The 25,841-nt window shown below is 40.9% G+C and overlaps 1 protein-coding gene across 1 annotated transcript in view; it reads left to right on the top strand.

The window, feature by feature from the left end:
• Positions 1-25,841, top strand: part of ush2a (Usher syndrome 2A (autosomal recessive, mild)) — a 227,024-nt gene that overhangs the window by 139,888 nt on the left and 61,295 nt on the right. The window contains exons 54-62 of the mRNA XM_080885054.1: positions 6,142-6,476; positions 8,238-8,393; positions 8,849-9,012; positions 9,212-9,421; positions 13,923-14,125; positions 14,213-14,325; positions 15,198-15,426; positions 16,678-16,846; positions 16,973-17,194. Coding sequence (XP_080741180.1) covers positions 6,142-6,476; positions 8,238-8,393; positions 8,849-9,012; positions 9,212-9,421; positions 13,923-14,125; positions 14,213-14,325; positions 15,198-15,426; positions 16,678-16,846; positions 16,973-17,194 — 1,801 coding nt within the window. The remainder of the gene's footprint in view (positions 1-6,141; positions 6,477-8,237; positions 8,394-8,848; positions 9,013-9,211; positions 9,422-13,922; positions 14,126-14,212; positions 14,326-15,197; positions 15,427-16,677; positions 16,847-16,972; positions 17,195-25,841) is intronic.

The following is a 25,841-nucleotide window of genomic DNA, read 5'->3' as shown; positions in this document are numbered from 1 at the left end:
GTGGCTCCCTTTCAGCCAATGGCTAAACTTGTCACAGACTGCCCATTTCAGAGCAAGAAACTCCAAACGATGCGCTGGATAGTTTAGCTGAGAGTGTGACAGGGTCTTACTGGCGAATGCCACTGGTCTGGCGATGCTACCATCAGGGGGCAACTGTGAGAGGACGGCTCCAAGGCCGTCAAAGGAAGCATCAACTGCAAGGAGAAAGGGCGCAGTAAAATCTGGATGGGCTAATGTGACACTATGCACAAGTTCATGTTTTAGGGCCTTGAATGCTTCCCTGCACTCATCAGTCCAGTCAGCCGGAGACAGCTTCACGTGGCCCCTTTTAAATTTAGGCTTACGGCCTCTACCTCTCTTGCGTAGCGCAGCTGGTTCAGCCACAAGATCAAACAGTGGCTTAGCTTTTGCAGAGCACCGCTCGATAAAATGATGGTAGTAGAGAACCATCCCCAGGAAGGATCTGATTTTCCTTGCACATGGTGTCACCCCGTCAGACTCCATCAGGTCTGCTTCCTCCACATTGTCTATAGCCTGCACTTTACTTGGGTCTGTTTTCACACCTTCACCACATATGATGTGTCCCAGGAACTTCACAGACCGCTGAAGAAAGTGGCATTTCTTTGGTGCGAGCTTCAGGTTGTTGGCAGAAAGTCGTGAGAAAACCATCTGCAGACGTTCAAGAGCCACCTGTTCGGATGGGGCATAGACCATAAGGTCATCCAGATAACACAACAAACTTGTGAAGTTCTCATCACCAAAAATGGACATCATCATCCGCATAAAAGTAGCAGGACTATTTGTCAGGCCTTGAGGCATCCTGTTATATTCATGAAGGCCAAATGGGGAGGAGAATGCCGTGTATTTTTTGTCGTCCTCGTGGAGTCTGACATTGTAAAACCCCGATGTGAGATCCATTGTAGAAAAAAAAACATTCCCACCAAGTGCTGCGAGGGCGTCTGACTGATGAGGCAATGGATGTGCATCTTTAACTGTTCTTGCATTTAACCATCTAAAGTCATTGCATATGCGCAGGTCACCATTTGGCTTAACAACTAAGACAAGGGGGGGATGAGAATTCACTCTGGGACTTACGGATTATCCCTGACTCCTCCATCTCATCTAGGGCAGTGCGAAGCTTCTCGTAATGGCATGGTGGGACCCGTCTGTATGGCAGTCTGAAGGGCTTGTCATCCACCAGGCGGATTCCGTGGACAAAGTCAGCAGCCTCACCGCAGTCCATTTTGTGCCTTGAAAAGATGGACTCATACTGCTCAATGAGTCGCAGCAGCCTATCTCTCCATTCTGGGGAAACTTCACAGGACGAGAGGTCCAGGTCCTGCAGGCCCAAATCACACAAGCGCTGTGACATCTCCGCTTCTGATCTCAGTGCGGGCGACGAGTTCTGTGTGTATTGTGTACTGGATCGAATTTGAACAGGTTCAGGTAAGTCCTGCACAGAAAGACAGGGGGACACATCAGCAACCTTAGCATTTCTCCTGAGAGTGAGGGGCTTGTCGGAGGGATTCACCACTTTAACAGGGACCCAACCATCCCCAAACAAGGAAGTGACAACTCGCCCCACTAGGATCTGTGCAGGTTTGGATCGAGACTGAGTGGGTTCAATAATGACAGCACTTCCCACCGCTGAGGCATCAGGAGCAGGCAGCTTAGCCCACACTAAATGTTCAGACAAGGGCTGCAAGGTGATGCGTCTCTTAAGCTTTGCAGTGCCGAAACTTGGAGGCATTGCTCTGCCACCACAGTCATCAGAATAGGACAGCAAAGTTGCCAAATGAGGGAAAGCATCATCCTGGGTACCAACAGTCATTTTTAACTGTGAAATAAGCCACTTTATCGCATTGCTGCCCAGAATCATGTCATCAGCCTGGCCCGGAACCACCAGAACAGGAATCACCACCTTAAAGCCATATATTGACACTGTAAGATCATACATAGCAGAAGGCGTAACGAGGTGACCCCCACAACCAACAATGACAACGTCTTCAGCTGAACGTCTCTCAATATCAGGTATCGATTGTGAAAGTTTCTCATCAACTGTCTCACTTATGGTGCACGCCATAGAGCCACTGTCCACTAATGCTTTAAGAACTTGTCCACCACTAGTAGTCACTGCAGAGTAGAATAAACTATCAGTGTTTGAGAGCCTATGCAAGCCCTGTGCAATCAGTGTTTTATTTGGCGGGACAATGCCACTGTAAGTAGAATACAAAGTGTCATAATCATTAATATCAGTCACATCCAAGATGGGAGGCTTACTTGCTGGATCTGCGCTGTCCTCCCCTCCACGCAGATCGTTCAGTTTCCCTGATGACCACTGGAAGGAGTACACTTGCCCTCTGGGCAGTTACGTCTCGAATGACCAGGTAGGTGACACATGAAGCACAATCTGTTTTCCCGACAGTGCGTGAGTGTGGAGTGGGAGCTATCTCTGCAGATGGAACATGGTGTGTCATCTAAGCCCGGTATTCTCGGCAGTCGGGCACTCTGTCGCCTGGCATTAGCTCGAGCATAGCCTGGGCCTTGAAGCAGCACCTTCTCTAGCATGCTGATCAACCTCTCAATAGCAGAGCCATCCTGACTCACAGCTGGCCTCTGCTCGTGGTCAGCCAAACAAGGAGTACCATTTGTGCTAACCTCTGCCTTATTCACATAGACACAGTTACCCGTCTGTGGAGGAGACTGGAACCCCTTACCCAGGTGATACTCATCCAGTACCTCCTGAACTTCACGAGCTGACCATTTATCACATGTTTTGGTTCTAAAAATAAGAGCCAAGTCTCTGCAGGGGCAGTGTCTGATGAACATGTGTGCAACCTCCACACCAGAGTTCTCAAAAGATTTCCCCTGCTCCTTAAGACAGTTGCCAACAACATCAGCAGCCTTGTTCAGCCTCAGCCAGTACTCATATGGATCCTCTCGGTCCTTCGGCAGGGTGGAATAAAAGTCAGCCAGGGGCACAGACGAGCACTGGGTGGAACTAAAATGTTTGTGCAGAAGTCTGTAGATAGCTTGTGGATTATGCTGGACATCAATTCCACCATTTCTCACACCAAATTTCACAACATCTTTTGCCCTGCCTCTCAGATGCATCAAAATCTCCTCAGCTTGGTTTTCTGGAAGAATGGCACTCTTCTTTATGTAACTCTGCATGGCTTCCTGCCACTCATCAACAGACAATGAGTCCGAACTCTCCCCCCGAAACACAGGTGGGTCTTTAACCTGTCGTGGAGCCACCAGCTGGACTTGAGAGAGATCTAGTGAGCGGCTGGAGGGGAGATCTGTTGTTTCATGCGCCACCTCAGGACATATATATGTAGCACATGCAGGGCTCGAAGTGTGTGGCGTAGTCAGGTGTGACAGAATGCTATCAGCCAGGCGTTGCCCAATTTGCTGCACAATGTCGCTCATTTGGTCGACTAGACTCACATCAGTTATTGGGGGGTCTGAGGTAGATGACTTAGTGCACTGTACTGACTGCGACTCAGCCACCAGCTCACAAGAACTATCTGCTGCTCTATGCCCCACCCGACAGTCACCCAGTGAAAAAGGAACAGTTGTGAACCCTTTGCCCCTACCCACAACAAGGGGAGTCACATTTGGGGTGTCATCAGAGTAACTTAGATCCATATCTAGCAGAATATTAATAGAGCTAAGGTGGACTTAATACAATATGGCAATATACAAAGCCAATATAAAAGTATGTCCAACAGTCCCCAAAGTTTGATTCCGTTACCCAACAGACTAAACAATAAGGAAGCTGATGCTCCACGATGATGCTGCGACGAGAGGACACCAGCCCGATTCAGCAGCGTCACGAACGAGTCACGGCACCAATGTGACCTCTGTGTAGTGTCTTCTCTGGTCTGCATTCACAACAAAAAGGCAATGGTTAGAATGCTCTCTTTTTAATGTCGTGGGCAATCAGCACAAAATCTCGCAGGAATCCTCCATTATTCTGAGGATTACATTTCCACTTGCAGTGTGATCGTATAGTGGTAAATTTATACAACCAAAATAGAAAAACTTCAACACCATTAACATTGCATGTTAAATTTCCCAAATGAAAGGAATATAGAAATATATTTTAAAGCTGTACATGAAACAATGTAAATTCTCTAAACAGTGTGGCACAGTCACATACCTGCATTCACGACAAAAAGGCAATGGTTAGAATGCTCTCTTTTTAATGTCGTGGGCAATCAGCACAAAATCTAAACGGGAAAGCAACAACAGAGTTAGCTAACTATGCTCCCATTTTGTTTCCTCTCCTCCCAATAAAGAAATCTCACATAAACGTGCACTCAGTTCAACATAAAGACTGGAGAAATGACCCGCAACAAATGATGTATAAACAACAAAAATAATCGGGTCAGACTGTATTACTTTAACAGCCTGCGATATGATTTTTCCTCCCCACGACATTTGCGCATTCCTTACCTCGCAGGAATCCTCCATTATTCTGAGGATTACCCAGAATCCCTTGCCCTTTGTGAATATTGCAGGGTCACTTTTTCGACAGTAGGTGGCGCCAATGTCCCATTTAGCGGGATTTAACTTCAACTCTATTTAACTATGTTACACAAAGCACCTCTTTTTAACTTCAGTGGATATTATACATGGTTATGCTCAGGATATGTCAGCCCATTTCTACTGGAAATGCCTTTTGGTTAAATTTTCAGCAAGGAATTTGCATTTGCACTGTTACATTTTTATGAAGCTTTAATGTACATAAAAACCAGCTTCTTGTTTAAGTGAAAATAAATGGAAGGTTGTCTTTTTGCGCTAGTAATGTTGTGGAGTTGTATTTTGTCTTGCATCAATTATATCGTCAGTTATATCGTTATCGCAAATTTTCAAATATATATCGTGATAAATATTTTTGGCCATATCGCCCTGCTCTACACACACATATACACACACATTCTGTACTGGCCTTAGCCCTATTGCTCTGTGTCAGCTCGGGGTCTCTGCTGTCTTCACCATCTCCAGATTACATCAAGCTATTCAATCTGTAAATGACTTCCACCACAAAGCACACCCAACACGCACTTTGGGAAATGAGCTACCTAACTCAAAATGACCCTGCCCATATGTGGTTGTGTGTATGTGTTTTAAGTTGTGTGTGTTGGTAGGTGTCTTTCTGTGTTAGTGGATGTGTTACTAGGAGTGTGTTGTGTGTGTCCTGTATAACCTCACAGTGTCACTTGTTAAATGAATATCAAGGTTGCATGAGAAATAATTATGCTTGACATTCATTCATAATACTCTCATCAACAGTGACCACTTAATCACCAAAACTCATAAGTCTCAGCCAGCTCTGAACTGATCAGTTATTGTACATGACAGTTCGTATGTAGGTGTTTTAGATTGTACAGTTCATAAATTCGCAAGTGTGTATGTGTTTACAGTGTGTGTTTATACGTGAATGCGTCAACAAAATATCATCGTAAAGAAAGCTGTAATTTCGTATTACGTGAGTGTGTTTGTAAGTAAATGTGTGTGTATTACCATTTGTGTGTGTGCCAGTTACCTTCTTCCTCACCCTGAAATGCTGACAGACTGAACTGTTTCCAAATCAGATGCAGTGCTCAACAGCAGCAGGCTTTTGTTTTTGCATGCAGCAATTCCATTACCAGCTGCTTTCATTATTTTAGCATGGTGTTTGTGCATGTGCGCGCGTCTCTGTGTGCCCTGTTTTAAATGTGATGAAAGGCATCTTCTGCTCAAGTCAAAGTCAGGTTATCTTTACCCACATGACAGCTCAACACACACACACAGAGACAGAGTGACCACCTAAATACTGTTTTCTCACTTATGCAGGTGACTAGTGTCACACCTGAAGACACATGCATTCATTTGCACTCTGTCTGCATCTTTGCACGAGCACACGCTGCAAGAACACATAAATAAACACACACCCTACATCATGACTTCCTGTAGTTCATCCATCTAAAAGCTTTTTTTTTCTTCCTATCGAGAACGTTTAAATGCCCAGTCAGTTAGGACAGCATGGCAGTTGGAAAGGATTAGACAAATTTTCTCAGCACTGTTCAATTGTATCTGAATATACCATGAGAAACACAATGCTTATATCATATACCATTTTTTGTGTTGCAGGTCACATGGTCACCCCCTCTTATTCCTAATGGAGAAATTCACAGCTATGAGATCCGCCTCCCAGAACCCCGTATCACATTCAGCACTAACAATACTTCTGAGCTTAACGCCACTGTAACGGACCTTGTTCCATATACAAATTACAGTATCACTGTGTTAGCATGCTCTGAGGGTGGAGGACATATTGGGGGATGCACAGAAAGCCTGCCAACTCAAGCTACCACATTACCCACAAGACCTGAAGGGCTTTCACCGCTATCAGTAGTAGCAGTCAGTGAATCTTTCCTAGCCATTTCATGGGAACCACCGACCAGGCCCAATGGACCTAATATAAGGTAACATCCATATCTCTTTTTTGCCCCCTTTTTTAACCAGTGATGGCAAAGTAAAAATGTATGTCTTATATCACTTTAAGTCCACATTTGCTTACACGATAATATCCAGCACACAAATGTGGCATTTGGATATGTGAGGTGCTGTTCTACATCAACATCAGGTTAGGTTTATGTCAACTGACCCATTCCTATATGAAATTATATGAAGCAGAAAAAAAACTTTTATAATGTCATTGTCACCAACATTGACAAGCTGAGACTTTGCACCTAAATAGTCTTCTAAGTCGTCATAAAGTTTTTATAGAAAAACATTAGAGGTAGCAGCAGAAGTATAATAGTCATTTTAAACATATTAAAGAACTGTTGCTTTTACTATTAAATTAAGTTATGATTTTTTGTTTTGGATACCCCTCCTGTTTCACAACACACATATAAACTAAGAGCCACTCCACCTGAGCAATATAGTAGCTGCTTTGAAGCAATACAAACCAATTACATCCATTAAAATACTGTCAGTTTAAGGTCACAGAGGGCTGGAGCTATCAGAGGGCAGGGACGGTTGCTACTCTGTTGCAGGGCGACAGACAACCTTTCACATTTACAATCAAACCAACAGTCAATTTATAGTCATTGTTAAACCTAACATGCGTGTGTTTGAACTGTGGGTGGAAGCCAGAGTACCCAGAGGAAACCCATGCAGGCAGAAAGAGACCGTGCAAACCCACACAAAAAGACCCCAGATGGCCTTTGGATTAAACCCAGGACCTTTTTGCTGTTATCTTCTGTTTCAAAGTACTTAATAGAAAAACATGAACATTTAATCAGCATTTATGCTATGGATCAGTCGTATAATCCATAGGAATGTAACTAAGTGAACAGAAAGTAAAAAAGGGAAATTCTTTAAATTGCCCTGCACAGAAACATCAGTACATCATTAATTATGTGAAGGACCCAAATCTGTGTAACCACCATTAACTTTACATAATCTGACTTACCCCTGTGTTTTTATTCATTAGCTAGCTTTAGCCCAAAGTTGGAAACCAGACTATAAGAACTAAAATCAGCATGTCGATAATGAGAGACACATTCTGGTGATGTTCAATTGCTGCTGAAAAACTTAAGCAAACAAGCAGATAGGAACACGTTAACAAGCTGCTAACATGAGTGTGCTGGTAATGAGCTAAGTGTTCGGCATTTTTTAATCAGTGTTTTCTCAGTCCTAATGCACATTCTGGTTCATTTTGTTCTGTCCTGTTCTAGTCTGTCGGCGATTAGGCCTAAAATAAAGGTCCATTTTCCTAGCGGGTGATTAAAATGCATGAGCCTGTCTCTCTGTTCTGCTCTGCTCAGCTCTGTGTGTTTGTCTAAGTGGGTTGGTTACAAGGCGGCATTAAGCCCTTCTCTTCTGATTACAGCAGAAATTAGCATCACTGTAGGGAGAGGAAAACACAAACCCCGCAGAAAAAAAAACAACGGATGGAGGGGTGTAGAGAGGGAGGGATGAGATGCAGTGAAAGAAGAATAGAAGAGGAGGGAATGAGTGATAAGGATAAGAACCAGTTGAAAATGTGCGTTTAAGTGTGTGTGTGTGTGTGTGTGTGTGTCTGCAAGCATCCATGGGCAGGTTTGTGTGTACAGAGGGTACAGTAGGTGTCTTTATGCTCAAATTAGCTAATGTTGGAGTTAATGGATTCCTAAATATCCAACCGTGTGTGTATGTGTGTGTGTGTGTGTTTTCTTTTATTCAAATTTCCCTTTCAGATACAAGTTGCTCAGACGTAAAACCAACCAGCCCCTGGCCATCACCACAGTTCCCACATTAACAGCCCAGTCTCCACCCCCCTCCGAAGATCTCCATCGCTGGCTCCATGTTTACTCCGGCACCAAATTGTTCTACCAAGATAAAGGCCTAAGCAGGTGAGATTACTGAAATGAGCTCTAGAGCAAACGGCAGCGCTGCAGCAAACCGTGTGTGCAGAGCCGATCGGCGAGCTGCTGCTGATGCCGATCTTTTAATACCGCTCAAAGATACATTAAGCAAATATCCCAAAGAATTAAATTGTTTTTCACACAGCGTCCCCTAATCTCAGTTTGGCACTTGGTGGAAGCACTTTTTTTTCCACCGTGCTTGCTAAACAGCTCTGGGTTTATGTCTCCACTGTGCTTTATTCAAGGAGTAAACTGAAAAACTTTTGAGTGTGTCAGCACTTTTCATTTGGCAGGACTTTTTCATGTGATGCAAGAAGAAATACAAGTTACTATTTTAGCACAACTATCAGATAAACATATTTTACTTTATTCTACCAGTATGTGGTTGATTTCCAGTTTAAACTAATGTTTGCACTACAAAGAGTGATGCTGCATCTCTACAGATTCACCCGTTTCCAGTACCAGTTAGAGGTTCATAATGATGTGGGAAACACGTCAGGAGAGATCGTTACAGCAGTGACCATGGCTGGGGTTCCCCTCCACCCTCCATCTCTGTCTGCCTCTACTATCAATCACACTGCTATACAGGTCAACTGGACACAACCATGTAAGATTAACTTTCTTCTTTTACACACTGTTCAGGAGAGGTGTTGAAACTCACAGCGTCTTGCACAGGGTCATGCTTTTATTGTATGATGTCTGTGCTGTCCTGTCTGTTTAAAAGAAAGTGACACCAGAGACTGAAAGTATCTTTTTACTTTCACTGACCTATCACTCTTTTCCATTTCTCTTGATATCTATTTTAGCTTTACAAGACCTACAGGGAGAAGTGGAATATTTCTTTCTCACAGTGGAGTCTCCAGAGCCAAGTCTGATCTTAACTTTCACCCCTGAGATCACCTCTGCAGTGATAAGTGACCTCTGGCCCAGTACCACATATCTGGTGTCATTACAAGTGTCCAACGGAGCTTATAATACATCTAAGGCAGTGGTTAATGTCACCACAGCAGATGGAAGTATGTGTATATTTTACTATTATCTTTGGCAAACAATATTTCTGTTTTGTTTTTTCATTCAGCACATGTTCTTCTGAGGTTGTGATTGTCTGTTTTTGAGCCATGGAGAAACCCGAATTGGGTCATGTACAGTTTCTTAGGACTTTCTGCATTCTTGTGAGAAATTGATTCAGGTTAAAGATCAATTTTTAGCAGCAATGAGTTGAACTAATCATTTTTGGTATGAACAGTTTCTCACATGGCTGTGGAGGAATTTTCAGAGGTTCTTTTGTGGCAATCTGACAAGCAAGCAATATTTCTTCAGTCTTTTTCTAATTGAACTCTCATGAACTTCAATAATTAGCATGAAACTTATATGCATGTTCAACAAGGAAGATCTGTAATCACTCATCTGGCAGCTTTACTGGGTACTTTTCTGTTTACACGTCAACCACTTTCCCACGGTGTCAGTCTCAACACTGACATCATTATTCTAGTCCAATCATTGTCTCGCCTGCCTTCTTTGAGCACATCAGCTCTGCTTTGCATGGTTTAAATCTGTACTCTCTGTCATTCTCCCTTTCAGATTGTTTTTCGTGTAACCCACCTTCTCCCCATCTCCACCTCAGACATCTCAGCCAGAGCTTTATTCAAGCCTCAGTCTTCATCTTCACCACCACCAGCATCTAGACTCTGGGGGGTCCTGTCCCAAATCTGTTCTGCCCTGATTTCTAATCGACAAATACATTAATTTCTTTATCTCTATAGATCATTTCTTCCAAGTGATCTCTCCTTATTGAAATGCTAACTGAGGAAAGGGTCTGAGATGTAGCTCTTGGATTTTTTTGGAGTTTCTTGGAGTGTTGTGTGATCTTGGGATGACTTTGTGGAAGCTTCCACTCTTGAGAGGACTGTGGTATTGTGTTACGTATCTGAATACTCCACACCAGCAAGCTACCAAAACTTCTTCGTTTATAGACGTGATCACACTTGCTGATGATCAATTAATTAAGCACATTTGATTAGCAGCACCTAACAGCTACTTCCTCTCTTAATTCCTATGGAAGCAGTAAAGGTGTACTTAGATTCTCAGAGGACTGTGGAGAAAAAACTTTTCTTTTCACATGACTGTACATTGCTTCAATTCAGCACACTTAAGTGTTGTGCCTGGGTTAACATGGATTTCTCTGCGACATTGTGCTTCACAGGAGATGTTAAACACATCATGTAGTCAGGCATGAAATCAATACAAAGTGTGTGAGGCAGATTTAAGGTGTTGTGAATTGCTTGTTTGCACCATAAGCAAACAAACACACAAAAATTGCACACATGCTATAGAAACACAAGCTTTGTTCTACCACTAACAAAAAAAGAGTTCGAATTACTGTACTTTGCAATACAATTAACAGTTTACAATTCACAAGAACGAAGTGAAAAGTCAGGTAGAAGTAACAATGATTTGCCAAAATTAAATACATTTAATTTTTAATTTATACCAAATACCAACATTTACGGTAAGAGACACACAGACATATTACCTGTTGATGCAGTTAAAAACCCGATGTGGGACAATAGGATCACATAAACAATACATCAGAATGCAAAGCAGCAAGTATTCTATTGGTTATTCCATCGAGTAATCAGATAAGAAATACTTTTACCTTCTAATGAGCAATAACAAATATTGAAAAAAGAAAAAACACATCTGTCAAAATAAACTGCTCATTGGTTTCTATTTTAGACATTACAGTATTTTAATAATGTTACTGCATACGACATCGGTATTTACATGCCATATTAAAATTTAATTTAAAAAATAAATAAATAAATGATCATAAATATGTTATTATCAAATAATATAAGTTAGACATGGAACCTAAACTAATTTTAGTTTATAATAATTCAGTGTCCAACCTAAAAGCCCCAACTCAGTGGCTTAGAACTTTACTGGCCCATTTCGTTCTGTAAATATAACAAATTTTTCCCAGGATGGAAAAAAATCTTTTATATTTATATTTTAAAATGTTAATAGAGTTCCATTAATATAATATTATATATTATTTTCTTTTATTATATATTATTTATTACTTTAAATCTGATCTGAAAAATAATGTTATGAAAGCTTTGAAATAAACATTGTGTAGTACACCTCATGCCTCCCTATAGACTCACCCCTGTTTATTGCAGGTGTTGCAGGTCAATGCAAAGTGGTCTCACTTTCTATTGCATTGACCTACTGTCAGCAAGCAGCCTAATTTAAACATGTGTCAGACTAAGTTAACACTTCATTGCCATGTTTTATAGTAGCTTTACTTCTGTTGCTTTACTGTAGATTTTCACTGTGTAAAACAAACAGCGGCTGATGAAGCAGCTACAAAGTTCACTTTTCTTCACATTGGAGTTTGTTAAACAGGTGCTTTGATTAACGGCTGTTGCCGTACATTATGGAAAACCATAACCACCAGAACATTGATTGACATCATTACAATACAACTCTAATACTGCATCATCTGTTCCCGGAGCTTTAGCTGTCTGCATAATCTGTTAATATTTGTAAAATGAACAACTGGCACTCCTTATCAGGATATAAAATCTGGTGCTTTGAGAGAGGGTATTAAGTGGAATATGATTATATCAGTTCTTGGATCTACTGGTATTTCCCTTTTCAATCAGGGTCAACTTTTAATACTTTTAACCATGAATTGTTCAGGCTATCCAACTGTCATCCCTACTTTTCTCTCCATTTCCTCTTCAACTTTCAGCCCAGTCTCTTAGCATTCAAGAGTTATCTTTCAAATCACTCTGTGTAATCATATGTCAGAGGCCACTTACCACTGTCTATAGTTTTATTTCCATCTTCACTTCCCTCTTTGAAAATCTTTCCATTTCTTTTTCCTTTCTCACACATCTCTTCCTTTCTCACTATAATCATATGTCAGGAGCCTCTTTCTTTCGCTCTAATCTGAGTAGTATAATAAAAAGTGCATTAAAAACATTAGAAAATCATTAGGTGCTAAAGGCAAAGCATGGCTCGTTTAACTGAGGGGGCTCCGGAGGTAATTTCATTATTTTACAGCCATAAGAGTGCAAGCTCACACACACACAGACACACCAAGGAGGTCTGATATATTTTAACTAATGCAGCTCAGCCCTACCAACCATCTTAACACCGCTTGCAGTCTATAGGGCAATGCTAACATCAGAACTAATTGGCAAGAAAAGTGCATGCTTGTCTGTGTGTGTATGAGTGAAAGAGCGCCTGTGTTCAGTATTGCGTTGATAATACCATCCTGCAGTAAATGAAATGTAGAGCTGCAGTTTGGGCTGAGGTAAGTGCTTTGGCAGCAAATGAATTGGGATAACGTCTCGGAGCTGGGTGCATTTTTACTTAGAATAATAAATGGAGTCTATATGATCACCCCTCTGACACACAACCCGTTTCTCTTATCAAATTCCTTTTCCTTCTTTTTTATTTTTCTCTCACACTCTGGTGTTTCTCTCTTTGATTTTGAATTTTGCTCACTGCGTCTGTGATTAATTCTTCCATAGATACTCTTCTTTCTGCGTAATTCACTCCTCTCTTTTGTCCCACACTCTCTGAAACCCATTTCTTATACTCTAGTTTACCATCCTTTATTAATCACCATGCAGTAGGAGTTTTACATTTGCTAGAAGAGAATTTTTTTTAAAAAGTCAGCTAAATGAATTGCGGAAAGGAATTAAGGGAATTACATGGAAGAGCCACTAAAGAAGAGAAACTATAATAACAGAATACAGAAAGAGGCAGTTATTCTGAGTGAGTGAGGTGATCGTATTGAATCTATTGTTCTAAGTGAAAATGCATTCAGCTAAGACAAGTTAACCCAATTCATTTGCAGCCAATGCACTTATCTAAACCCAGCCCACTGCTCTACATTTCATTTACTGCTACACAGCATTATCTACGCAATACTGCACACATGCAGACACACAGGTGGTCACCCTGCCTCTAAAACACAGTCACAGTTCCCTGTCATGTATGGATATATGGATAGTCTCTGCTTCTCTCTTTTCTCTCTCTTACACACAGACACACAAAGACCTCTAGAGTTGTATGAAAGCAAATATGATATTCATACAATGTTCCTAATTAACATGCATTTTAAAATGTTCACCATGAGGAACACATAATTTTACCATTTATGTCACTGACTAGAATTTTTAGAATTTTAGAATTTGAATTTTTTTACCATTTTAATGGTGTTTTTTTTGTAAAAATAAATAAATAAATACAAGCCCTTTACAAGCAATCATCAAATGAGTTTCGTTGTGAAAGATTAGCACTGATATACTCTTTTACAGCTCTGTCCATCTATTTTCATAACAGGTGGTATGTAAAAATTTACGTGTGTTGCCAAAATTCTTGCTATAATTTTATCAAACATGGTTTCACGATGACATGTCTTGTGTCATGTTTACAGTTTTCATGATCTGAAATAGTTTGTTTTCATAAATGGAGTCAATCATTGTGTGTACCTCACAGAGCCAGAGGGGATGTCTGCCCCAGAGGTGGTTACAGTAAACAGCAGCACAGCACGTGTCCTCTGGATCCCTCCTCTTCGACCCAATGGTGCAGTCACTGGTTACAACATCTATGTTAATGATCGCCTTCATGGCAATGTAGACAACAGCTCAGGGTCATACATGCTGGGGGACCTACTGCCTTTTACTGTCTACAACATACAGGTACTCATACAAACAAGTGCAAATATGCAAAGAGAGACATCTACTGTAAACATATGCATCGTGTTTTTCTGTTGATGTGCTTTTTAGGTGGAGGTGTGCACAGTATATGCATGCGTACGGAGCAAGGTTACCAGAACTACTACTGTGGAGGACCTGCCTGCTGACTTGGCAACACCACATGCCCAAGTGATAAGTCCCAGGTAATTTACAAATGTACTGCCATTTTTTCATGATAGTAATTTTTTTTCTTTAACTTTCTTTGACAGCAAAACTTTTCTGGCACAACTTCACCTGCTTCCAAGGTGCATGGAGAGGATGAAAGAATTCACAAAGCAGGAACTCCAGCAACACTTGAGGGAAGATAAACAACTTTAATAATTGACCAACGCGTTTTGGTTCATCATGCCATGACCCTGATGAAGGCCACAAGCCGAAACGCATTGGTCAATTATTAAAGTTGTTCATCTTCCCTCAAGTGTTGCTGGAGTTCCTGCTTTGTTTAACTTTCTTGCAAAATTAAAAAAACATTGCTATTTTGTACTGTAAAACTAGATTTAGTGGACAAACTTTAAAGATTGCGATTAGTCTCTCAATTCTACCTTAAAATGAAAATAATCTACTACATTTTCCTCATTATAAAATTTGTTTAGATCATTGACATTTTATTTGTAGCCAGTTAATGGCATATGAAATGTTTGTTTCTCATGTGTGATGCAAACCACATTGTTGCAAATCTTGCACTTGCAGAAAAATGCTGATTTGTGGCTTATTTTTCTTCTAGGAAACTGAGCAAGTTATAACTCTGTATGTTGCTAAAAAGGTCTTTCCTCTGCCAGATGTCAAGAGATTAAAAAAAGGGGGCGAAATCAATAGTGTGAAGTGTATAAAGATACACACACCCTGACACGTAACTCAACTTTGTCAGGCATTAACCATGCATGAACGCGTGTGTATGTTTCAAAGTTTATGTGTGACTGTGTGGGTACAATTGTGTGAAAGGAGTGTGAAGGAGAGCATACCCCTGCCTATCGCTTTCATTTTGTTCTGGTTGCCCCCCTTCTCTCTCTGTCAGGGTGGTGAGATTAGATTGGTCCCATCCAGGCAGACCCAGTGGGATCATGCTGGGCTTTGAGGTTTTAAGACGTACCCTCAGATCATGTGCTGGTGGGTCAACAGGGATCACATCCGCCATGGGGGAGGAGTTAAATGGCACAGGTGGTTTAAGGTTTAGATGTTCCTACCTGCAGTGTCCGGCAAGTCATGGTGTGTGCAGCACATCCTGCTTCCATCCAGACATACAGGTGATTATGCTGCCATCATTTTCTACTCATAAAAATATCTATTCTTTTTTCCAACCATGTTTTGAAGAAGGTCAGGTTAAAACAGTTTTATTCATATTGACATTTGTTTAGGGTTTTTTTTTTCCAGTGTTCACTTTTTTCATCTTTTTTCTGCTATAATCGTCTCTCCCCTGCCCTTTCCACTTCAGTACTTTAGTCTCTTTTAACTAGAAGTTGCCATGAGTAAACATTAAAAAATTTGCTGTACAACAACAATGTGCAAAAGGAGATAGATGTCCAGGGTCTTGGCTGCTGATCTGAAGGGGAGAATGCATAATCCCTCAGGATAGTATGGTCGTCACCACAGAGACCAATAGGGAAGTGCGAACACTTCCTTTTCCATACACCCACTTTTATAAGGGATTCAGAATCAACCTCTCAGTGATTAATTTCTCTAAACAGATTAACTTGTCATCTGCATTGACTTCCATCCTTATGTCATTGAATGCCAGCCAAGTTGGCACAGTGAATGCCTGCTATACATTTCTCCCCACATTACCCAGGGGCAGAAACAGTATCAACAACATATTTACAAGTACACCCACTTATGTACTGCAGGAGAATATGCTGAGATTTAGCACATGCAACATATGTGCTTAAAGAGAAGGGCTTTATTTTACAAATGTGTACACAACACACACACACACACAGGCTGACAGAGGCCTCTCTGCACAGCTAGTCATGTGAGCAACATAAAGGAGTATGGATACATACTGTATTCGTCCTTGTTTAATAGAACCACATAAGTTATTTCCTTAATGTAGTCCCGAGTCCCAAGTAAGAAAAACAAAATGTCAGTGGGTTTTTTATATAAACAAGGAGTGATGGAAAACGTGGAGTTTCTGACTTGATTATGTGAATATAATAATAGAAAGTGCTAACTTGTGCACCATGAGCTCCCAATCAGGATTGAGCTCCCAAAAAGTACCACTGTACCTTTTAGTCAGTCTAGAATTCATAAAGTTACAGATGTTATATGTTGAAAAGGTTATTTAGAGTCATGGCGTATTTGAAGAAACCCTGAAACTGTTAATTTTGGCATGAGTATTTCATTACAATCATCCTAAAATAAATATCCCCCGCCAAAAAGTTTTAATGGCCTCCTATTTGACTTGCAGTGCCACAGTCAATAATCTCAACTTTAAGTATTTGTTTGAGTTGATTTTATTTACATATCATCTTATACGTTTTTTTCAATTGCGTATTAAACAGGTTTGCTGCAGTGGAGTAATTTACACAAAGAAGCCACATCATCACTGCTGTGAGGACAGCTATTTGAGTTTGAATAACTCCTCCAACCCAGTCTGCTGCAATGGCAAACTAGTCCCATCTCTTCCTGACCATCAGTGCTGTGGAGGATATTATGTCCATGTGAAAACCAGTGAGTTCCAAATTACTTTATGTAGTGTGTTTCCACTAACCTCAAATCTATTGTGTTCTGCTTTCATGGGGTTTGCTCTTCTTCGTGTTGCTCAAGTGTTTACTTCATTTGTCCTTGTCTTTGTAGATGAATACTGCTGTCCTGACCACTCGCAGGGCCGGGTCTCTGTGGGGCTGGGTGACAGCTGCTGTGGGGGGGTTCCTTACTCAGTGACAGGCGGCCAGCTCTGCTGTAGTGGGACCCTTCATGATGGCTATGGGGTCCAATGCTGTGGAGGCCAAATCGTGGATAAAACACTGGTGTGCTGTGGTGATGCTGAGAGGGGTGCAGTGCATAAATATGCTCCAGGTGAGTAAAGAAACACATGGGTCAAAATGTAAGCTAGCATTAGCTGTTGTTTGAGTGTTTTTTTTCCCAGTGTTGAAGACACGGTTGTTTAAGTCTGACAGCCTGATGAGTTGTCGTCGTATCAAATTTTGTCTGGAGACAAAGTAAAGGCCCTTTTAAAAGAAAACTAGTTGCTGTGGTGTAAGAAGGATTTTGTCAAAGTGAAGTTGGTGGTTATGACTTAACGTCTACCTAGGGAAAAAGCGACAGGAGAGTTGAGCAGAAGAAAAAGGTTGAGAGATAGACACATGGTGCAGGAACGTAGGGTCGTTTCCCTTTCTTTCTCTCCCGCAGTGTCCCAAAGCACCCGGATACCATGGCACAGATGGGACTGTGCGCGTGTGTCGGTGTGTTGGTGTGTGTAAATGTGTGTGCCATTAGACATCTTTGTCATGGCAGATGATGATGAAACACACTCAGGATGGCACCGTTGAGGGCACTGCCAAGCACACAGCAGGAGAAATACACACTCATTCTCTCTCATACGCACACACTTTTACACATTTAGACGTTTTTCAGGCGCCCCCCATACACACACACAGAGTCAACAGGGTGCTCTCGGCAGGGTTTGCTTGAGTGTTGAGTGCCAGAGAAAAACACGTGGACTCTATTCATCACACATAAACAATGGCCCCATATGGGCTGGCCTATAGTACTCTGTTAGCCTATCCATACACACACTCACACACAAAAGCTCTACTTACGCAGAAATATATAAATTGCTGATTAAAAAAATTAATAGAAAAGAGTTATTTTTCTTTCTTGGCTGTTCTTTTTTTTTTTTTTTACCCCCAACCTGTAGTTTTTATTGATTGTCAGTAAGACTCTTTTGGAAAGTTGTTAAGTGTTAACTTTCTTCCTAGTAATCCTTTGTAATTTAACATATATTATTATATTCCACCTCATCATGCCATTGCCCATTTTGTCTCATCTTTCTTTTCTTCTCCTCCACTGGATCCTCTGTTATCTCTTCCAGCTGAGCAGGCTATATGGTCATCCTTCATTTGAGGAGGCCTCCCAAGGAGTGCATATGCTCCCTACCTCTTCTTCCTCTCCATCTTCTCTTATTTCTCATCTCCTCTCCAACTCTGTCATCTTGTTTTACTCAACTCGTTTCCCCAAACTCTTCTGCTTCATCCTCTGGTCTCTTGCTCTTCCTTTTTATTCTCTTACCACGTTTTCTTCTAACTTTTCCTCCTCTCTCCCCTCCCTTCCTTTATGTGCCCCCTTCCCATCCACTCATCAGTCATTAGCGTTAGCTTCCCCATTGAGAACATATGGTATGATGGATCGTAGGGCTAGCGGCGCTAGCAAGGCTAAGGGCCATTTGCCGGGTGCATTGCGCTGTCGGGGAGCCCTGGGGCCAGCTATGCAACCTCGACCCCACACGTCTGTTTCAAGACAGTCACACACAACATGCGCACAGCAACACTATTATAGGATAGGCTACTTAACCTTGGCACCACACACTCTCATTTCTCTTTCTCATTGAGTGCAAGGTTTGCTATTTTTAATGATGCAGAGAGACAAATTAATGTGTAAAAGACAGAGAAATGGAAAGACGGAATCAGAGAAACTAACAACATCAGAATATATGCAGGTCACTTTTTTAAAGTGAGTGAGAAACAAAAAGTAACTAACTCTATATTGTATAACATTTTGGTATAAACACTTGCATTGAATGAAAAAATGTCAAATTAAACAACTGATGCAGAAAGAAATGTAAGAGAAGGAGAAAGTATTAAAGAATAAAAAATACTGAGTTAAATGCAAACACACAAAAAAGATCGGAAGTGAGTAATAGAGAAAGTACAAGGAAAAAACCCCCAGAGGAGTGGTGAAGAGCTAGATGGAGCAGATTAAAGGAGGAGTGAAGGGTATCCCATTGTGCCCAGCTGATAGACTAGGTTAGGCTGATGTGATTATGGGGTCCCTGAAGTGCGATCTATCACACATTACCGTCCACACTGTCAACAACCATACACACACACTGCAGGGGAACAGCAATGCCAGGAGACAGCCGTCTGGCAACGGATACGTGTACCGGCTTGTGTGCACATGTGCACACGTAGATAAACACACAAGCATTCAAACACAAACACAGCAACAATCAAGCATCAGTACACACACACCTGTATAAAAACTTGCATGTGATGACACACAGAGTTGCATGTGCTTGCACATTCATCCAAAAATATACACATGGACACATGTGCTTTGGGCTGGACTATTTGATTTAAAATGGGAAAGCTCCCAGTGTAAATCAAATGAAATTGAAGTGGGTCAGAAACTTACCTCATCCAACCCTTCTCAAACACAAGAAATCAACACAACAACACACATCAGTGAGCAGGGTTCAGTCTTTCTTTCTGGTTGTCCTGCAGTAAAAGATTTGGCATCAGTCTTACTTTCATTTTCTGAATTGTCTTCCACTCATTTCCGCTTGGGTATCATTATTTATTATTTCAGTGGCTCATACTGAAATGTTTTAAAGCTGCAGTGACTTGCATGTGTTTTTGTTTACTTGTTTGTTTGTTTGTTTGTTTGTTTGTTTGTTTGTTTGTTTGTTTGTTTGTTTGTTTTCCAACTCAAGCTCCTCTCTAGTGTTACTATCAAATTATTATATACTAATATTCTTTTTCCAGCTTATGACTATGATAATAATAGCACATCTGGAATGTATTCACAATACTTGACGTTCCGTATTTTGTCATAATCCACCCTTATTTCTAAAAACATCAAATTAATTTTGACCTCATAATTCTTCACACAATACCCCATATTGACAAAGTGAAAAAAGTTTGCTTAAAATTATTGCAAATGTATTAAAAAAATAAAAAATATATATATATATTGTAGTTTCTCCCATTTCCAGAACTCATCAGTAGGGATAGGTATCGTTTAGGTTTTATCCGATACCAGTACCAAACCGGTACTTTTGAAACGGTGCCGGTGCTTAAACGGTGCTCGAAACGGTGCTTAAAGAATGAAGAACACAAAATTGGTCCAAAAACCTCTCATGTTCAGCTGTTTTTTTTTGTAAAAAGATAACAATGTTAGCCTTTTCTGCAGCTATAGGGGATTTATGCCATCACTCTTGGCTGGAAGCAGTGCTTAAACAATGGAAAAAACACAAACTTTGTCCAAAAACCTCTCATGTTTAGCTGTTTCCCTCTTTTTCTTTGGTCATTTCAGCCTTTTTGGCCAGGGTGAAGGGAGTATCTGCCATCAAACAAGAAGACAGCCGCATGTAACTACGACAGTGTTTGCTAGTTCACCTTACATGCATTAATTTAATAACGTGGTTAGTGTACTCAACGTAAATTACACACGAACAATATTAAGCTACTCACACAGAGAAGAACGGCTGCTGCTGCCATCATCATCCTTCATCATTTCTGCTACACTGGCAGGGCTAGGGGCCAGGACTCTAATCTTCGGGTTTTTGGGGGATGTTGCTAACTCCGGGTCCGATAACAGGCAGCACACCCGCAGTAGATGTGCTCGGTGTGAGGTCTCGCAGCAAGCTATCAAATACGGCACATTTTTCGGTTTTTAACAAAATGCTATACGTTGCCAGGTGTTTCATCAGATTCCAGGTGTTACCTCCTTTGCACAGTATCGCGTTAAAGCACTTGTTGCAGGCTGCTGAGTTTTTGCTGTGAAGTACAGCCAGACTTTGACCGCTTCACCTTGGGCATTTTTAATCTGTAGCTCTGCTCTAAAAGAACGTACATACCTGGACCCGCTTACTATCCTCAGAAACGTAAAATGATTGGCTAGAATCCAAAGTGTATGACGTCTCAGAAAAAAAAAGCACCGAAATAAAGCACCGAAATGTGCGCTGCTTTTCGGTCTGATTACTACCGTTTATGTCAGAACCAGTGCCCATCCCTACTGATCAGTTGGGATGGGGAGCATCAGTGCATGGACATTTTTAGACCTCTCTAGAGATGTTCAGTTGGGTTCAAGTCTTTGTGCTGGCTGGGCCACTAAATTGTCCCAAAGCCACTCCTTGGCTATGTGCTTAGGGTCTTTGTCCTGTTGGAAGATGAACTCTTTCCCCAGTCCAAGGTCCAGACTCCTCTAGATCAGGTCATAGCAAGAATGACTCACAATACATTGCTACAGTCTCCTAGCTCCTGCTGACAAAAAACCTCCCCACAGCATGATGCTGCCACCATCATGTTTCACTGTAGGGATGATACTAGCCAGGTGATGAGTGGTACCTGGTTTCCTATTTATTACATCAGACCAGAAAATGTTGTTTCTTGTGGTCTTGGAGTCCTTTTGGAAAACTCCATGTGGGCTGTCATGTGCCTTTTACTGAGGAGTGGCTTCCATTGACCATTCTACCATAGAGGCCTGATTGGTTGAGTGCTGCAGAAAAGGTTGTCCTATTGGAAGGTTCTTTTAACCTCCTAGGACCTGGATGTGGACATCACATTTTGGGCTGTCTAGACCAAAATACTACATTTGCCTCTACAAGGGCCTGATATCCACTTACGAGGACATTATACTGCCACTGCTCTATTGAAATTTTAAACAAATATCCTCATATGTGGATCTCATTTTTCTCAGAAACAAAAATTAGGTGAAAAAAAATCTGGTAATTCTTTGTTTTTACATTCATTATGTGCCAATCAGCCCAAATGTCAAAGAGAAATTAAAAATGCATGCCATGGAAGAGTTCGGGTCTTAAGAGGTTAAAGTGACCATCGTGTTTTTAGTCACCTCCCCGACTAAGGCCCTTCTACCCTAATTTTCCAGATTTGCCTGGAGGCCAGCTCAAGGAAAAGTCCTGTTGGGATGATGGAGCCCACTGTGCTCATTGAGACCTTCAATTCTGCAGAATATTTTTCGTACCCTTGCCCAGATCTGTGTCCCTGTCTCAAAGGTCCACAGACAATTACAGTACTTGGACTTTATGGGTTGGTTTGTACTCTGACATGCACTGTTAGCTATGGGACGTTAGACTGGTGTGTGGCTTTCCAAATCATGTCTAGTCAACTGAATTTACCACAGGTGGATTCCAGTCAAGGTCTAGAAATATCTGACTGAGCATCTGTGGAAATGAATGGGCTTGAGCTGAGCTGAGTATAAATGCAAAGGCTGTGAATACATATGTACGTTTTATCTTAGTTTTTTCATTTTAATACGTTTTCAAGAATTTCAAGCAAACTTGTTTCACTTTGTTCTTTTGGTGTATTGTGTATAGAATGTTTTGGTGAAAAATAAGTTTAACCCTATTTGGAATAAGGCTGTAACATGACAAAAAAACAAGTGAAGTGCTGTGAATACTCTCTGGATTCAATGTACATTAGTTTTGTGGTGGGAATGTTTCTTGTGGTTGAGAAGATCCAGTCTGTCACCAATGTGGATCCACTGGAGCTTATTGTCCGTCTTGTTTTTGTTTTTTTTTTTGTTTTTTTTTATCTATCTGTTCAAATAACACTTACAGTATACACCTACAGTATATACCATCAGTAACAGCCAGCCTAATTTCTACTCTGGGCAATTTTGTAGTTTGATGTATTATTGTGATGGGCCATAATCCTTTCCTCAGTGTCCTGAGTTGTTACACAATAACACAAAGTCTCTGTGCTAAATCCTTCTCTTCCAAATCTGCTGGTTTGTTTAAACAGCTTCCATTTCACTTTCAAGTAGATTAAACACTGTTTGTTTTTGGACAAGAGAGCCTCAGTTTTCCCACAGTATTTCCTCCTGTGCTGCAGGTTCGAGACCAACTTTTAAGCTTTTCATTTGCTCCTCTTTTCTTCTTTTCCTGAGTTTGTATGTAAGATGTTTAGCTAAGACTTAGGTGAGATTAGATGGAGTTTAAAGGAACTGAGTTTGGCGTCTTTGGCCTCCCGTTGGTTCCTGACTCTCCTTAAGTCCCATGCCTCACTGGGCTCTATCATTTAACCTTTATACTTTTTCATTATCATGTCCAGATCTTTAACTCTTCAATCTGCCCTTCAACCCCATCAAATCCATCTCTCACTGTGGGTGCTACCATAAATGCCCTCCCCACTTCAATTTTTCTGCAAGTGAGTGAATCTTAAAAAATGTGTGCATTTCTTTAACTCCTTCTCTTACTCCCTCCCTCTGTCCCAGCCCAGCAGGCCCCATCCAGACGTTCAAGGACAAATCTGAATATCCCTTTTCACCGTTTAAGTGTTAAAAGCCTGCCGGTGCCGGGGTGTTATCTTAACGCGCCTTGCCGTGCCATCATCAGAGCGCGTGATGAAAATGGCTGTGATGATGCTAAAAGAAAAAAAGAGGAGGGGGAGAAAAAGTAATAATCAAATATGTTTTTCAAGGGCACAGTGACCATTTGCTGGAGGGAAATTATCCCAGTAGTTAAGCTAGCTCACTCTGAGCCTGGTGGAGTTGTGAGAGTGGATTCGTTTGTGTGTGTAAGTGTGTGCAAATGTGCAAGGTGTATTACTTCAACTTAGTGCATGCATCCTTTCCTTCTTCTCTGTTGCTGAGTGTTTTTGTATCTGTGTGAACATGTGGTTGCTTTTTTACATATATCTTTATGCACAGAGGCATAGATTCTTTGCATGTCCTTTGATTGTTTATGCCAAGAGATTCTCATCACTTTCTCTGTGTGTATGTATTTCGGTTTGTGTATGTGTGTTTATCATTGCCAAAAGCCCCTCATCAATGATGGGTAGCAAATGGCCAACGGTAGTGCATTCCAAACAGCAGCGTCTGGCTGCTTTAGAAGATCGAGTACTCTCTGAACACAGGAAGACATTTCTCTCTCTGTTAATGTATTTATGATGATGGCTTTTCTATTAGGTTTACTTTAATGACTGGCAAGAATAAAACCAGAGGCTGTCAGGAACACAGCACACAGATGAGGTGTGTGTGTGTGTGCGTGCGTGTGTTTGTGTGATTGTGTCTATGTTGTATTTGCGTTATTATATTTTGTTTGTGTTACTCTTGTTGTTACATGTTTTGGATACATTAAAGTTGTAATTTAAAAGTATGCACACACATGCAGATTTACATTTACAGGAAGTGATTACTATTGTATGAAATTAAATATGCTTATCTGATACAAAGATGGACATCGTTGCATTTAAAATAGTTTTATATCAGTACCCTTGAATAACCTTGAACAAGTCCAATAGGCAAATTGGCATTTCCGAGTTTGCCCTGTAATGCACATCTACTAAAAATCTCAGATGAGTTTGAATCTCAGTCCAGGCCAGAGGTCAAGTTTCCTGAAAAGCTTGTGAATGCAATAACTTGAGAACAAGACGTTGTGTGATTTACAAAATGATACCATAGGTGCATGTACTAGAAGGCTGTGGAAAATGAGAATGTCTTTATATTTTTCCCATCCACTCTAAAGGGGGCTATTTTATGTATCATAAAGATCCTGAAAACTTTTTGGCCAGCAGATCGCATCCATTCAACACAGTGCTTGTGATTCCAGTAGATACACCAAGGGGTATTTCAGAAGCATCGCAGAAGGAGCTCTTCACTCTGTATCACCTAAAGTAGCACACATCAAGCTCCACAGAGCAAGTAAATAGTGCAGGAAGTCAAGCACAGGAATGGCATAACGACTCCTGAAGTCAGAGCTGGTGTATTCTTAGAATTGAAGTTGAGGAGAAAACTGGTGGATTAGTAGAAAGGCTTTGATATAATAAAAAAAAGAAAGAAAAGTTAAAAAAAAAAAAAAGAAAGGTGGGTGGGTGGCAAAGAGGTGTAAGAGTAAGTAATTGAGTAATTCAAATCCATCAGGACTCTCTTGTGGGGTGTTTTCATATTCTCCGTGTACAGGTTTCCTCCAGATACTTCCTCCAGTTTCCTCTTATAGTCCAGAGTCATGCATGTTAGTTTAACTGGGGATTTTAAATTGACCAGTGGTGTCTAAGCAGAAGAAAACGGAGGAATGGATAGATATTAATTATCATTAGTTGTAATCAGTATGTACTTTAAACCATACAAACAAAAATTTTATATTACTGATTCTGTCATGAAATTTGTTTTATTTTAGAAGATCTCACTGCATACAAAAAAGAAAATCTTGCTCATTTCATATCATTTAGTTGTTCTTTTTTGTGTTGTAAATCTGTTTAAGTCTTTTAGTTGTTGGTGTCTCCTAGTCCTCATCTCATTCTGTGTCCTTCTGACATATCGTTTAAGCACACATGAACAGCTGCTTCCTGTGTTTCAGTCTTTAGTGAATCCCTGTTGGGTTTTGAAATTTTAACTACTAGCAATCCATTCATTTGAGCTTAGCACTCACACAAACACTTAAAGCGTTTATATGCAAAGATGCATGTACAAGCACACGCCCAGCTGGTAATATTGCTGAGATTAGAAAAAAAGAAAAGAAAGATGTCGGAAAGGCAAGAGGACATCCCGTCAGCTGGGAAAAGAGTATGTGTGTGTGTGTGGATTTGATTATGTGTACGCTTGCTGCCTCAACATCCAGATGTGTGCGTTCCAGGGGAATACTGTGCACTGTGTGAGAAAGTCAATTCACAGTGATTTCATCTCTTGACATGGCATATAGTTTGGCCTCTATGGAGCAGAAAGTACACACACACACGTTTTTTTGTATTTCAAGTTGAAAGAGTTG

Source organism: Rhamphochromis sp. 'chilingali', assembly GCF_963969265.1.
Source record: "Rhamphochromis sp. 'chilingali' genome assembly, chromosome: 6".
Lineage (NCBI taxonomy): Eukaryota > Metazoa > Chordata > Actinopteri > Cichliformes > Cichlidae > Rhamphochromis > Rhamphochromis sp. 'chilingali'.
This window is presented reverse-complemented; position numbering and strand designations above follow the sequence as displayed.